This window comes from Rutilus rutilus (genome assembly GCF_951802725.1).
Source record: "Rutilus rutilus genome assembly, chromosome: 8".
In the NCBI taxonomy this organism is placed as follows: Eukaryota; Metazoa; Chordata; class Actinopteri; order Cypriniformes; family Leuciscidae; genus Rutilus; species Rutilus rutilus.
Genome location: NC_140222.1, coordinates 45,270,728 through 45,287,404, shown reverse-complemented (window position 1 = coordinate 45,287,404; position 16,677 = coordinate 45,270,728). Strand labels below are relative to the sequence as shown.

Here is a 16,677-nt window from a genome sequence, read left to right as displayed (position 1 = left end):
AGTAATAGGTGATAAGTTTACATGCATGAAACCAAGTTTTGTTGTTGTGTTATTTATTTTTTAATCGTTTTTCTTTGTTTCCCTTTTCTTTTTTTCATTTGCCAAGTTCTGCAGGAAAACACAGTCTTGTGCACTGTCGACCTCAGCGACCTGCTTGATTTGTAAATAGTTTGTATAAATGTATATAGTTCAAATATTTTATGCCATAGTTTTATATTTATTTCGTTTTATATATTATATATATTGTATTTATGTTTTACATATTGTATTTTCAAATATATTTCTGTTTTACTGTCCTTTGTTCTGTTCAATTTGTACTTTTATAAATCATGTTAAATAAATGTTCATCGAATTATGGTTCAAAAATTTAAATTTTAAAATGATGGTTTTGTCTGTCTCATCTATTTGTCCAAAACATACCAACTATAGCTTATTTGACATGATCCAGATAGGCTTTCCGTGGACATGACATTTTAAATATAATGATGCATAGTTATGCCGATGGGACACATAGGCCATTCGTGGTCAAACAGGAGGTCAGGGGGATGAATAGGCTGTTCGTGGTCAGTAAGCAGGGCAACGGGCTGTCACTTAGATTGGCCGTGGGCGAACAGGCCGTTCGTGGTCAAATAGGCGGTCAGTGGGACGAATAGGCTGTTCGTGGTCAGTGGGCGGGGCCACGGGCTGTCACCTAGATCGGCCGTGGACTAAGAGGCCGTTCGTGGTCACACAGGAGGTCAGGGGGATGAATAGGCTGTTCGTGGTCAGTAAGCTGGGCAACGGGCTGTCACTTAGATTGGCCGTGGACAAACAGGCCGTTCATTGTCAAATAGGCGGTCAGTGGGATGAATAGGCTGTTCGTGGTCAGTGGGCGGGGCCACGGGCTGTCACCTAGATCGGCCGTGGACTAAGAGGCCGTTCGTGGTCAAATAGGCGGTCAGTGGGACGAATAGGCTGTCCATGGTCACACTGGCGGTCAGGGGGACGAACGGGCACTTCGTGGTCACATAGGCGGTCAGTGGGACGAATAAGCCGTTCGTGGTCACACAGGCGGTCAGGGGGAGGAACGGGCACTTCGTGGTCACACGGGCGGTTAGGGGGACGAATAGGCCGTTCGTGTCAGTGGGCGTGGTCGGGGGCGGTCAAGAGGAGGCACGTGCGCCCCGTGGACGCCCGCCTGCAACCTATTCGGCGCGCGTCGAAACGATTGCAGGTGGCCGGGTGTCGCCCCTCTGTGGCCGATGCCCAGATTGCGGGCGAATCGGCCGAATAGGCCGTTCGTGGTCAGTGGGCGTGGTCAGGGGGCGGTCACGGGCGGTCGGGCGCTTCCTGGTCAAACTGGCGGTTAGGGGGACGAATAGGCTGTTCGTGTCAGTGGGCGTGGTCGGGGGCGGTCAAGGGCGCTCAGTGGGACGAACGGGCGCTTCGTGGTCGGCGGGTGTGGTCAGGGAATCTGCCGAAAAGGCGGTCAGGAGGAGGCACGTGCGCTCCGTGGATGCCCGCCTGCAACCTATTCGGCGCGCGTCGAAACGATTGCAGGTGGCCGGGTGTCGCCCCTCTGTGGCCGATGCCCAGATTGCGGGCGAATCGGCCGAATTTCGTCGAGCTCCCGCCTCTGGCCCGCCCCGCGGTCGGCCGGGCCCTGAAAAATCATCTAGGGGGCGTCGCGCAGCGGTCCACTTACCTCCTACCACGGAGTACCTAGCAGGCTGTTCGCGGACCCCTTCCCTAAGTCAGCGGCCTAAAGAGAGTAAGAGATGGAAGTTAAGGAACACTTATTGATCTTGAGTTAAAACATCTTTAACGAGGGGCACATAATTTGGGGCTGCACAATGATGACAAGATTCATAGGGGGAGATTATTGCGCTTGAGCTGACAATCGCTGTCAGTAATGTGGATTAGCAGAAGTTACATAACAAAGATTCAAAGAACCAGACATTTGGCACATCTGAATTAACTTTCTGCATTGGCCGGGAATCGGACCCGGGTCTCCCGCGTGGCAGGCGAGAATTCTACCACTGAACCACCAATGCCCATGTGCAGCAATAACTATGCTCACAAGGAGTGAGTGTATTTTCCAGGGTTGTTGTGAGAGATGGAAGATGAGAAACACGTATTGATCTCAATTTAAAACTTTAGACCTCTGGCACATCTGAATTACCTTTCTGCATTGGCCGGGAATCGGACCCAGTTCTCCCGCGTGGGAAGCGAGAATTCTACCACTGAACCACCAATGCTCGACAAACTCCAAAAGACACGTCCTTGTGTGATCGGTACGAACAGGGAGTGAGGTTATGCTTCATGGGTCGAGTAAGAGATGGAAGATAAGGAACACTTATTGATCTTGAGTTAAAACATCTTTAACGAGGGGCACATAATTTGGGGCTGCACAATGACGACAAGATTCATAGGGGGAGATTATTGCGCTTGAGCTGACAATCGCTGTCAGTAATGTGGATTAGCAGAAGTTACATAACAAAGCTTCAAAGAACCAGACATTTGGCTCGACAAACTCCAAAAGACACGTCCTTGTGTGATCGGTACGAACAGGGAGTGAGGTTATGCTTCATGGGTCAAGTAAGGGAAACTAGGTTGTTCGTGGGAATTTTCCCATTCATTTAAGTTGCCATTGTCAGCCTAGGCACTCGAAGGTCCGCGTGCACGAAATGGACGACACGAGCTGCTTAAACCAATGGTGGCGTGGACGTTTTGTAAAATCGCATATAAAGTGGCCAAAATTAGCATAAATTAACATAGGCCCTGTGTGGACGCCTCTGGGGGTGCCAGCGCACTATGGGGAGGTCCACCAAGTGCTTTTGGGGTCCGCCAACTACCTACTCTTCACCATAGTCCTCCTCAGTGCCACGAAGCGCCTGTTTTGACCCCTAACCAACTATCCTCTTCTTCATTGCCACGAAGTGCCTATGGGGTCCCCTGACCACCTAAACTTCACCATAGTCTTCCTCATTGTCCACAAAGTGCCTATTTTGACTCCTAAACCAAGTATTTTTTTGTGAGTGTGTGTAGATGTTCCCCTCTCTGTATGTTTTTGGGGGCCGTGTGACACAGCTTTCTATGAAGTTTCGGGCCCCTAGCACCTCCAGGGGCCGAACGAGGTTCAGTGTGGTCCGATTGCCCCGAAATTGACATATACGTCCCGTCACGGGCCCCTGGGACGGTGTCCAGAGTTCCGTGTCCCTCTGACCTTTTTTCGCGCTAATTGGCCACCAACAGCCCAATAGAATAAGTTGCAGGTGGGACGTCAAACAAACAGGGGCCAAAAGGGGTCAAAAGGTCGCAGCGACCCCAAATTCGACACGGTGGTAGTCCAGGGGCTCCGGTTCTAGATCATGGGTCGCGGGGTTCTAGATTGGTTCTAAGTATGTGTTTCGGCAAAACGGTTTGAAAGAAATGCCTGATCAGCCCGAAATTGACGTATGCGTCTCGTCACAGGCCCCGGGGACGGTGTCCAGAGTTCCGTGTCCCTCTGACTTTTTTTCACGCTAATTGGCCACCAACAGCCCAATGGAATAAGTTGCACGTGGGACGTCACTTAAACAGGGGCCAAAAGGGGTCAAAAGGTCGCAGTGACCCCAAATTCGACATGGTGGTAGCCCAGGGGCCCCTGGTTCTAGATCATGGGTCACGGGGTTCTAGATCGGTTCTAAGTATGTCTTCAGTTTGACCTTTCAAGTGGGTATGTCAGTCTATGAGTTCTCTATGAGTGCAAGTGGCCTGTGAGAGAAACTTGAACAAGAGTAGCATAAAAATTAGCCCTGAGTTCTAGTGACTCTTCCTCCTGATATGTTGTTCGGGGTGCCAGAGGACTACCGGCACGCAGTATTTGGGGCCCGTGGGACCTCCGGGGGCCGAACAGGGGCCACTGACACGTGCAACTTATCCCATTCATTTTCACAGGTGTTTGGTGGACGTTGTGACAGAAAGGTCCAATCGGCCCGAAACTGACATATGTGTCCCGTCACGGGCCCCTGGGACGGGTTCTAGAGTTCCGTGTCCCTCTGACCTTTTTTCGTGCTAATTGGCCACCAACAGCCCAATGGAATAAGTTGCACGTGGGACGTCACATAAACAGGGGCCAAAAGGGCTCGAAAGGTCGCAGCGACCTCAGATTCGACACGGTGGTAGTCCAGGGGCCCCCGGTTCTAGATCATGGGTCGCGGGGTTCTAGACCGGTTCTAAGTATGTGTTTCGGCAAAACGGTTTGAAAGAAACGCCCGATCGGCCCGAAATTGACGTATGCGTCTCGTCACGGGCCCCGGGGGGGGGGTGTCCAGAGTTCCGTGTCCCTCTGGCTTTTTTCCGCGCGAATTGGCCACAAACAGCCCAATGGAATAAGTTGCACGTGGGATGTCAAATAAACAGTCGCCAAAAGGGGTCAAAAGGTCGCAGGTCCTCGAAATTCGTCACGGACGACCGCCACGGTCCCCCTAGTCGGGCCCCAGAGTTTTGTGGCTCTAGGTGCTTCCTGAGCCTAGTAGGCCCTCTAAGCCTAACTCCTGAATTAACCCTAGCAGACACATGCTCCCATAGAGATCAATGGGAGACAGAGAGGTGCATAAAAAATAGCAAAAAATAAACCTGGCACGTCTCGACCTAGCCCGCTCGGTATGTCGCAGAGGGCCACGTGACGCAACTTTTTGCCGAGTTTGGGGCCCCTCGGGAGCCACTGACACGTGCAACTTATCCCATTCATTTTCATAGGCGTTTGGTGAACATCCCACGGAACGGTCCCGATAGCTCAGAATGGCTCCAATTTTAAATCCGTGGCCCCTCAGGGTCCTCTTAAGTGCTTAATTTGCTCAGTTGGGGATGTTCTGGACTGATAATTTTGGTGAATCCCTGTAAGGAATTGGGGATTTCAGCATATGTGGTGAAATCCCCATTTAAATCTCAATTTAAAACCTTAGACCTCTGGATTACCTTTCTGCATTGGCCAGGAATCGGACCGGGGTCTCCCGCGTGGGAAGCGAGAATTCTACCACTGAACCACCAATGCCCACGTGCAGCAACAACTATGCTCACAAGGAGTGAATGTATTTTCCAGGGTTGTTGTGAGAGATGGAAGATGAGAAACATGTATTGATCTCAATTTAAAAACTTAGACCTCTGGATTACCTTTCTGCATTGGCCGGGAATCAGACCCGGGTCTCCCGCGTGGGAAGCGAGAATTCTACCACTGAACCACCAATGCCCACGTGCAGCAACAACTATGCTCACAGGCAGTGAGTGTATTTTCCAGGGTTGTTGTGAGAGATGGAAGATGAGAAACATGTATTGATCTCAATTTAAAACCTTAGACCTCTAGCACATCTGAATTACCTTTCTGCATTGGCCGGGAATCGGACCCGGGTCTCCCGCGTGGCAGGCGAGAATTTATTTTTATTTTTTATTAAGAAATTTCAAACAATAAAAATACAATAAAAATAAATACAATACAAAATACATATTTTCTTCTACAATCATCTCTACATCACATATCTTTCTTTTACATACACAATTTAAAAATCGCCTTCACTTCCTGGCAGCTTCCACATTAAATCTTTTAAAACACAACAAACTTTTGGGGTAAAAACACGATAAAAAGCATCCAACATATTTTCACATTTAAAATACATATACAATAAGCAATGATGATAAGTGGTAATTGGCCTCAACAACTAGACAAATTGGTATCATTTAGGAAATCCAAACAGGGATTTAGATATTTAGGTGTTATTTTGACACCAAAACCAGCACAACTTTATTCCTCCAATTATCACAAACTAGTCAAAGAGATCAACCAAGATATAAGTAGGTGGGATATGCTGCCTTTGTCACTTTTTGGCCGAATAGAGTCAGTAAGGATGAATATTCTACATAGACTCCTTTTCTTGTTTCAATCTTTGCCTGTCCATGTACCACAATCAACGCTTAAGCTTCTTGAAAAACGTATATCACGTTTTATTTGGCAAAATAGGCCCAGAATACGTCTAAAAATATTGATGGCAAGTAAAGAAAAAGGAGGACTGGGTCTACCTAATCTTAAATTGTATTACTGGGCAGCCCAACTTAGAGCAATAGTGGCATGGGTGACCAAAGATGAAGAAACTGGGTGGATATCCATAGAGCAGAATTCTTTAAAAGGGATATCAATATCTACTATTCCATTTCTTAGTCTGCAGGCTAAAAAAAAAAGTAAAATTAATAATATATGGGTCAAACACACACTAAAGGTTTGGAACTGTACCCACAAACAGTTAAAGGGATCTATAGCTCTATCAAGGGCAATGCCCATTCTTGGAAACATTGAGTTTCTCCCATTGGTGACAGACCTAGCATACAGAAGATGGGAGGAGCATTTGCTGGAGGAACTGTGGTATGTTGGGGGATCATACCCACATATTCTGGGACTGCTCTGTGATACAGACATACTGGAAAGGCATTAAACAGGAAGTGGACAACATTTTCAGGGTGGATTTTCCTCTGGACCCTTTAATTTTTATACTGGAGAAAATACCTGAAAACTTGCTTACTAAGGACCAACACCATATGTTACATATTTTGTTAATGATTGCAAGAAAAATTATCACTATTAATTGGATGAAGCCTAGCCCCCCTACAATTGCCCAGTGGATACAAAAAATTAAGCAGGTCCGTACAATGGAAAATATGACTGCAGGGTTCTCAAGTCTCACGCATTGGCCGTGAGACACACGCAATTCAACCAGTTCACACGCTCACACGCCACACCCTGTATTTCTCACGCTGAAAAGGCAATGCCAACCAAGTTGTCCTGCAAGCTTTATATATAACGTTGTGTACGAGCCGCAGGCACACAAAGTGATGTTTCCTGCCGCCAGCACGTATCTCGGTCAGATTGCGTTCGTTACTAGGCAACATAGGTGCGCGAACACACGGAAGTTGACGGAACATTCTCGGCCACCGTACGTTCGTCACTAGGTAACCAACAACATCGCGCGAACACACGTCGTGATGGAGAAGGTAAGCTGGAAGAAAGCTCATCTAATGTTTTTAGGCTAGAACATTTAATATATAGCCCATCGTATACATTATTACTGATGCAGTCAAAAACTCTACAACTACTTTGCAACCAGGCCAGAAGCTTTGGCTCAGTTTGGCTAGCTTACGTTATCTGAAACTAAGGGAAATGTTAGTGGGTATGGGAAGGAATGAAGATGTATTTCTTCATTTTATTTTAAATTATATATTATACTGTATTAATAGTCGTTCTTACATTAGGGCTACATGTATTAAAGCAGAGTGCTCTCTGGGTAATATTTTATATCCTGTCAAAACATAACTTACATTAATCATTGCCATTGCATACACACAAACACACACACACACACACACACCTTAATACTCTAATATGTCATTTGTTCACAATGTCCCACCACACAATACATCATTATACCATTTCGACTAGACACATTCAAAATGCAAAAAGATTTGTTTTTCCAAACTGTTTGGAGCAATTTTAATATTTTGGTAATTTTTGTATATTTGTAATTTTGAAATATAACATTAAAGAGTATATTTGATGTGATGAATTGCTCTGTCATTTATCAGATTTACCAATAGATATAATTTCAATTTGTGCTGGTTAATTATGAACAATGGGTAAAATTGGGGGGCGGGGGCAGGGCTCCATTAGGGCCCCTCCCCTAACCGCATGTGATCTCACTCCAAGCTTTTGATAAAACTTGAGAACCCTGTGACTGCTATTTTACAGTTGAAATTACCTGTGTTTGTAAGAAGATGGTCTCCTGTCATCCTAGGCCTTGATTTAGAATAATAGCTTGAACATATGGTGATATGTAACGATGTATTAGCCTGCTTCTATGTAGTCAATATGTCTCTTGAACATAGCTCAACCACAAGGTGACCCCCCCTTTTTTTCTTTTTTAATTTTTATTATTATTTTTGTATTATTGTTATGTACGTGTATGTATTTAGAGGGTTGTAATAGGGATGTGGGTAGTTTGTTGTTGTTGCGGTGTGTGTGTGTGTGTGTGTGTGTTTCAGATACTCATTGGATCAACCTACAGCCTGTCAGTTTTTCCTGAAGGATGATGACGTCTCGGTTCACCCTATCCAATCACATTCCACCACCTTCCTCAAATACCCGTATCTCTTCCACGTCCCCAGCTTTTTGGCTCACTTGACATTTGCATTTGTTTGGCTCGCTGGTGTTTTCTGTGTGTCTATTGTTTGCATTAATCGATTGTCATAGTGGTTGTGAAGTGTTTTTGTTTGTTTTACTGTTCATCCTTGTTCAGTCATCACGGTGCATGTGAGGCTGGGAAGGAGGGAGCAGGTTAATAAGTCGCGCGACATACATTGCGCACCACGTAGGACAATTTTGAATTGTATTAGACACACTAGTTTAGGAGAGTGCCACACCCTGTAAGTTTTGTTATATTGTAGTTAGTGTAGTTTTGTTAGGGCGTCTTGGCGCCGAAGACTTTTCTTTTCTACAATTTTCGTTTGGTAGTTAGTTTAGTTGCATTCATCTTCTAGCTAGTTTGTTCTGTTTTATTCATTTATTTCATTTGGCATCTCTCGAGCTCGCCTTCCCACCTCTGTTTGTTTTTGTTTAGTGTTGTTAATTGTTTTTCTCATTGTTTGTAAATATTGTAAATATTATTTTCTCTTCATTCTTTCACTTTTGGGTTCTGTAAAATAAATACTTTTGAGCGGAGTTTTTGAGTTGATCTTTTTCCTTTTATTGCCCGGTCCTTCATATTAAGTTATACGCACATCTTTATTTAAATGTTATATTCCCTTACCCCTATCTAAAATCAAAAAGGGACGTAACATATGGGGGCTCGTCCGGGATATAATCAATTGGATTCTTCCCAGTTATTTATATTTATTGTGTGTGTATATCTTTATGCTGGATTTTCTGGTAACAAAAAGGAAACGCTTGTGTACATTACCAACGGTTATAGTGACAGTGGCGTTAGTGTAGAAGACATGAGTACATTTGATTTACAGTCATTTATTGTTAAACCAACTTTGGACACATTTGACAAGTGCAGAAAGGATGATTTGTTAAAAATCGCTGACCACTATGGGATCGCTGTGGTGAGACAAGCACTAAAGAAAACAATTAAAGCTGCTATTCATCAAAGGCTGGTTGAACTTCATGTGCTTGTGTTGACAGATGCGGATGGTGAGGAGGCCGGTCGGTCTGCAGTGGAGATGTGTCCAAAAAGCCCTGTTACGTCAGAGAAGGCGCTGAGCGAGGCATCCGAGGTGGAGGTTGAGGCTGAGACCAAGGCTGCCTTGCCGCCCTTTTATCCTTTTTCTCCGCCTTCCCGTGGTTCTAGTGGCGATGTGCGGCTTAAGGTCCGAATCGCCCGTATGCAGATGGAAGCGCAGGAGCGGGCAGAGACACGTAAGGCCGATATGGAGATGCGTCTCAAGATCCGCAGTTTAGAGATTGAGGCTGAAAAACAGGTAAAATTGAGACAACTTGAGTTGGAGTCCAGGGACGTTGTCTCTGGCTCGGTTGTGTCTAGTCCTGTCGTTACCTCACATGTTGCAAGTGATGTTTCAACAACTGCCTTTGATGTTGGTAAGCACATAGCTTTAGTGCCTCACTTCAGAGAAACCGAGGTGGATACCTATTTTTCAGCATTTGAACGCCTAGCATCCGCACTTAAATGGCCGAAAGAGGTATGGTCTCTTTTATTACAATGTAGGTTGGTCGGAAAAGCTCAGGCGGTTATTTCAGCACTGCCGGTAGAGGATAGCTTGCAATATGAGACGGTGAAGAACGCTATTCTCCACGCTTATGAGCTGGTGCCCGAAGCATATCGACAGCGATTTCGAAACCAGAAAAAAACTGCACAGCAAACGTTCGTAGAATTTGCCCGTGAAAAAGGAATGCTTTTCGATAAGTGGTTGACTGCGAGTAAGGCGAAAGATTTTAATTCTTTAAGGGATTTGATGCTGTTGGAGGAGTTCAAGAATTGCTTACCTGAACGGGTGGTCACTTATTTAAACGAACAAAAGGTTACGGATTTGTCTCAAGCTGCGGTTTTGGCCGATGAATTTGTTTTAACCCACAAGAGTGTATTCGTTTTGACTCGATTCGACAAAACGCTGTCTTTGCCTGCGCCACAAAATTTGAGTTCCCGTGTTAAGGTTAACACACCACAGTCCAAAGAAACAAGAGAATGTTTTTATTGTCATAAAACAGGACATGTAATTGCCGACTGTTTAACTTTAAAACGAAAACAACAACCTGGACCACCAAAACCAGTTGGTTTTGTGAGAACAGTGCCCGTATGCTCTGATAGTGTGCAGAAAACGGATGAGTTTGATGAGAGATTTAAACCATTTGTGATGAAACCATTTGTATAGAATCTATACTGTCAATAGATGGTAGACCTGAGGAACAAAAAGAGATCCAGATTTTACGAGACACTGGGGCAATTCAGTCATTTATTGTATCTGAGGTTCTTCCATTGTCAGAACGGACATCTTGTGGTTCAAGTGTACTAATTCAAGGTATTGGAATGGACATTATAAAGGTGCCGCTACACCGCGTTCATTTACAGTGTGAGTTGATTTCAGGATTTGTTAAGGTTGCGGTACGTTCCTCCCTTCCTGTGAAGGGGGTTACGTTTATACTTGGCAATGATTTGGCTGGAGGAAAAGTAGCACCCGTTGTAGAAGTGGTTGACAAACCTGATTGTTTTGTTAACGCTAATGATATTGCTGATAAATTTCCGGATGTGTTTCCCGCAAATGTTGTGACGCGCGCGCAAAAGAGAAGAGTAGGGAACGACATTACGTTGAATGATTCATTCATGTTGCCACTCTTTGCTGAAGAGAGCTCTTCGTCCGAGTTGCAGTGTTCTAATGTTGTGATACCTGATCAAATGGTTGAAGTTGTGACTGATTTAGAAGTGTTGACTGTACCTATCACACGTGAACGGATGGTAGTATCACAGCGAGATGATCCTTCTTTGACTAAGTTTTTCTCTGCTGCTGAGCATCCAACATCAGTAAAAGACAGAAAAGCTGAGTATCTGATAGACAATGAGTTACTGTTACGTAAGTGGAGACCTGTCGCTTGTATGGATAATGAGTGGGAGGTTACCTGTCAAATTGTGTTACCCACTGCTTACAGACAGCAAGTCTTAAGTTTGGCTCATGATCATCTGCTATCAGGTCATCTAGGAATTACGAAAACATACAATCGTATATTAAGGCATTTCTTTTGGCCTGGTTTGAAGAAAGATGTCTGTCAGTATTGTAATACCTGTCATGTGTGTCAGGTAATGGGAAAGCCAAATCAAAAGATCCCGCCTGCTCCATTGATTCCGATCCCTGTAATTGGAGAGCCTTTCGAGCATGTCATCTTAGATTGTGTCAGCCCTTTACCAAAGACCAATTCAGGAAATAAGTTTTTACTAACAATTATGTGCTCTGCAACACGATATCCAGAAGCAATTCCACTGAGGAAAATTACTTCTGCTGCAATTGTAAAGGCACTTATCAAATTTTTCTCCACATTTGGACTGCCAAAAATTGTACAGACGGACCAAGGAACGAATTTCCTTTCCAAATTGTTCAGACAGGTGTTAAAAACCTTGGAAATATCGCACAGGGTTTCTAGTCCGTATCATCCAGAAAGCCAAGGGGTACTTGAACGTTTCCATCAAACGTTAAAATCAATGCTGCGCAAATATTGTTTAAGCTCCGGTAAAGAGTGGGATGAAGGAGTCCCGTTAGTCTTATTCGGTGTTCGCGAAACGGTTCAAGAGTCACTTTGTTTTAGTCCTGCAGATCTGGTGTTCGGACACACTGTGCGTGGTCCACTCAAGATTTTAAAAGAGGGAATGTTGCGTGAGGATGCCGAACCTAAGGAGAATATACTGGATTATGTTAGCCGATTCAGGGAGCGCTTACATAATGCCTGTACGTTTGCAAAAGAGTCTTTGGCTGTAGCTCAGAAAAGCATGAAAAAGCATTTCGACATAAAGTCTGTTGCTCGTGAGATTAAGCCTGGAGATGAAGTATTGGTACTTTTGCCAATTCCTGGTTCTGCTCTGTCCGCTCGATTTGTTGGTCCATACGTTGTATCTAAAAAGTTGAGTGAGACAGATTATGTCGTGCATACTCCGGATCGTAAACGGAAATTTCGGACATGTCATGTAAACATGTTAAAGTTGTATTGTTCCAGAAAATCACCTGAAAGGACTGCGGAGGAAATGGATATTCCGAATTCTGGCTCTGTTGCTACGTCTGTTGCAGTTGTTTCAGCACCCACTGCCGAGGATTGCGAGGTGATATCGCCATCTGCTGGTGAGTCGCTTGTTGACGATGGCGTTTCCCTTCGTAACGCTCAGGGGTGTGCCAGATTGTCTAATTCTGAAATACTACAGTCATTGCCATCGTTTCTATCTGATTTATCCAAAGCCCAGAAGCAGGATGTTATAAAAGTAATTCATGATTTTCCTATGCTGTTTGGTGATATTCCATCTCAAACGACTGTGTTACAACATGACATTCAGATCACATGTGATTTTCCAATCAAACAACATGCTTATCGAGTAAATAGTACGAAACGATCAGTGATGAAAACAGAAGTTGAGTACTTACTAAAAAACGATCTAGCTGAACCTAGTTTCAGCCCATGGAGTTCACCGTGTCTTCTTGTCTCAAAACCAGATGGTACATTTCGATTCTGTACAGACTACAGAAAAGTAAACTCTGTTACTGTTCCAGACAGTTATCCTCTACCTAGGTCTACTTAAAGGTTACTGGCAGGTCCCTCTTACACCACGTGCTGCAGAAATATCCGCTTTCGTAACTCCTGATAATTTTCTACAATATAAGGTAATGGCGTTCGGATTGCGAAACGCTCCGGCAACATTTCAGCGTTTAGTCAATATTGTATTATCAGGAGTACCAAATTGTAATGCTTACCTTGATGACCTGGTGATATATTCCTCTGACTGGCATGAGCATTTGTCCCTCCTGAGAACAGTATTCCAACGTTTAGCCAGTGCGTCCTTAACTATAAATCTGGCTAAATGTGAGTTTGGGAAAGCCACAATTACATACCTGGGTAAGGTAGTCGGTCAAGGTCAAGTTCGGACGATTGGTGCAAAAGTTTCCGCTATTGTTGATTTTCCTGCGCCCACCACACGACGAGAGTTATGCCGTTTCCTTGGCATGGCTGGGTATTATAGGAATTTTTGCCGAAATTTTTCAACTGTTGTACATTCCCTTACCAGTCTGTTAACCTGTTAACCGTTGCCAGTGCGCCCGCGCACTGAAGCGTTATTTATTTATTTAATTCAAAATTACTATCAGATTTAATGTTATACCTTGACAAACTATACATAATTAAAAAGATATAATACTCAAGTTTCAGTATTTGACCACTATTGTATTCTGAGAAACTCATAGTGACAGTTATGTCTTAACACTAGAAGTCCCAGAGAGCAGCCATTTGGCTTTTCTACCTATAAAACCCGCAGGACAGCCGATGGGCTGGAAGGCTTTAGGCTAATATCCTTAATCAGCTGTTAACAGTTGCTTTTGTTATGTAAACGATGTGGGGCCATGCTGAGCCACTTCAAGGAAACTTGTGTTTCACTATGCCATCTTAGGGAGAAATCAACACACATGTTTTATTTTTTCCTTTGTTGCTGAGATTTATTGATAAAAACAGTACAAAATAAAATAAAAAAGAAACCAACCATTTGTACACATTTACAAATAATATTAAAACGTGAGTACATTCCAGCAATCACTCACAATCCTGGCACTGCCATGGTATCTCCCGTCTGCATTTACCACATGTGTATCTGTAGCAGTGAACACATCGCACAGTGGCATGATTGTTCTTGAATTGGTGTTTGACCTGACACATGGCTCTTTTTCCAGGGCTAGGTGTGGAGGGTTGTGTCTGAAGCAATTGTTCTTTTCTTGCCTTCTTCGCACACATATGAGAGTTAGCCAACTCTCTTGCAAGCTCCACCAGGAAGTCCACCCGTCTTTCCTGCCTTCCGGTGCATGCTTGATACAGCACATGTGCATTCAGTGCTGCCATGTCAATCATATTATAGAACACGGCAACTGGCCAGCGCCGTGTCCCTGTGTGGACAGTGTACTCCCGCACCATCTGGTCCATCACATCCACGCCGCACTTTGTGGTGTTGTAAAGGGTGACAGTGTTTGGCTTCCTTTTGGTGGTATTATCAGTCTGAATCACGCTGTGCACGCTGCTTAGAATGTAGACGGTCTTCTTCCGTTTGGCCTCATACGCCGTCAGCGTAGCAGCAGTGGTTGAAAACACCTAATAAATAAGATAAATTGTTATTTTCATAGCACTTTTACACACAATGACACAAAGACACACTTGGCGGTGTTGATTCTAAAAATTAGAAACACATAAACATAGAACCACAAAAGACCTGCAACATACCTGAGTGGTGAATTCATTGCGATCTGTGTGTCTAGCGGATTGAGGGATTTCCCGGCGAATCTTGTTGACTGTGCCGAGGATGGTGGTTTTCCGGCTAAGAAGTTTATGCGCAAGTGACAGCGATGTGAAGAAATTGTCCGTGGTAACATTTCTGCCCTTGTCTAGGAATGGTTCCATCAGCCTCATCACTACATTTTCAGACAGTCTCTCTCCACTGGGACGACTAGGGTCCTTGCCAAGATATGGGAGGACATTACAAATGTACTTGGATTTTAGGTCGCAAGCCACCCAAACCTTGATCCCAAACTTGTCAGGTTTAGTTGCAATATACTGCAGGAAACAGCAGCGAGTCTTTGACGGGAAAAGCTGTTCATCAACGGTGATATGTAGACCAGGGTTGTAGGACGTGATGCAATTGGTGACAAATGATCCCCACACACTGGAAATTGCAGCAAACTTATCAGTCTTTGCTCGATCACTCCAGGTGGACCTGTCATCAAAGCGTAGGTGTCGCATGATGTCTTGGAAGCGGTTTCGCGGCATTGTTCCAATGATATCTGGGTTTCCCAGGTTTGCTGACCAGCAGTCACGTAGTGATGGAACCTTGGTAAGCCCCCGCAAGATGACAATTGCAATAAATGCCATTAGTTCAGGGAGGGCCATGAACCAATGAACATGCTCCGTTTCCTGTGCATGTTGAATAGTCCATTCTTGAATGCTATGAAGCATGTCAAGAGTGATGAAACACAGGAAGCTCTGAAGGCGACTCGAGATACTTTTCCTGGCCTTAGCCGTTGGCTCTCCATCTGCAGCGTACGCTTTTATTGGGGTGAAAGGGAGACGCGTCCCCACCTGTTCTTCACGCCACACTGTGCCATCTTTCCCTGTCTCTGTCAGGTCAGTCCCCAAACGGGCTCTCTTTTTTGGTTGAGGAGCAGTCTCCTCATCTGCAGTGTGAACAAATTCAAATTGTGAGCAATGGAAAAGTCAAATGATATCACAAATGCATGCATAGATACTAATAATAATTCCAGTATCTCCTTCTCTGTATTGGAATAATGTCTGAAATATCTTCCTAAATAAAAAGATACAACTAAAGCAAAGAAACAACTAATAATGTTTTGCACTTCAGATGGCAGTGAATGTCTGCTAAGTAGTACAAACAAAAAAGTGGACAATACAAAAAAGGCAGAGTAAATATTTATGTCACTCCACTCTGCTTTTTTGGTGTTTTCCACTTACTGGTTTGAAATGAAATAGGAAATAATATGAAACGAAACTTAACCTGAAGACAGATCAGACAGCTCTGAGTCCGAATCCGGCTGAAGTTCTATGTCTTCTCCATCTGAGTCACAAGGGTTTACTTCACTCAGGATCATTTCCAAGGCCTGCCGAGTGGTGAGTCTTGTCTGCATTTTCTTTTCTTGGAGAGGAGGTTCGTACACCACAGAATTCTTGAGGGCACTGAAGTAGTAGGCTATGTGCAGTGAGATTGTATCCACCTCAGCACAAAAGGAATTACCTCTCATTTGAGAGCAAGCTGCATGCAATTAGATGTGCTAATTCATACCTGTTTACACCTGGGCAAGACCCTACATGCCAATGTGAGACATGGTCAATCAAGTTCTCTGCTTTTAGCAGCCCTCCCTCCCCCACACATACAAACAAGCCACCAGCAACCATTCACACACACACCCCCAACCCCCCTGCAGATTGCTCAGGTAATGACCACATTTACACATGAATTGATGCTAATGATAGCCAAAAGACTAACCAGTTAGCATCCACTTGGCTAAAGGAGGGTTACAAAACTCTGGGACTTCTAGTGTTAATTTGTGTCAGGAGTTATGAAATGAAAAAATGAGTTGATACCTTTAATATGAATTATGCGTGTCAGCCGCTTTCATTCATAAAAAACTCTGTGCTGTCGTCATGACAGCGATACACAAAACAACGTCCCTCAGGGCTTTAGCTCAAAAATGTGCAGATTTGGAGAAATATTGATAGATTCTCATAGATTTACATCATATTTCTATAGACAAGAATAATATTTATTGAATTTATACCCAAATGCGTCGATGTAATCTTTGAGCGTTTGATATTCTGATACTGTGTTTTCAATTCATACCAGCAGCCTGAGGGCGCTACATGCACAATAATAGTCCATATATGGAACATGAAGAAGAGCCATGATCATGTGACAT

The 16,677-nt window shown here is 44.3% G+C and overlaps 1 protein-coding gene across 1 annotated transcript; it reads right to left on the bottom strand.

Annotated features, from left to right (window-relative positions):
- Window positions 1-13,795: 13,795 nt before the first annotated feature.
- LOC311295669 (piggyBac transposable element-derived protein 4-like) lies at window positions 13,796-16,299 on the bottom strand (the record flags this gene model as incomplete). The annotated part of the gene is made up of 3 exons (XM_084417134.1): window positions 15,759-16,299; window positions 14,474-15,420; window positions 13,796-14,344 (listed from the first exon to the last, which is right to left on the bottom strand). The coding sequence occupies exons 1-3, from the start codon at window positions 16,000-16,002 to the stop codon at window positions 13,796-13,798; spliced, it is 1,740 nt and encodes a 579-aa protein (XP_084273260.1). The 5' UTR covers window positions 16,003-16,299.
- Window positions 16,300-16,677: the final 378 nt, after the last annotated feature.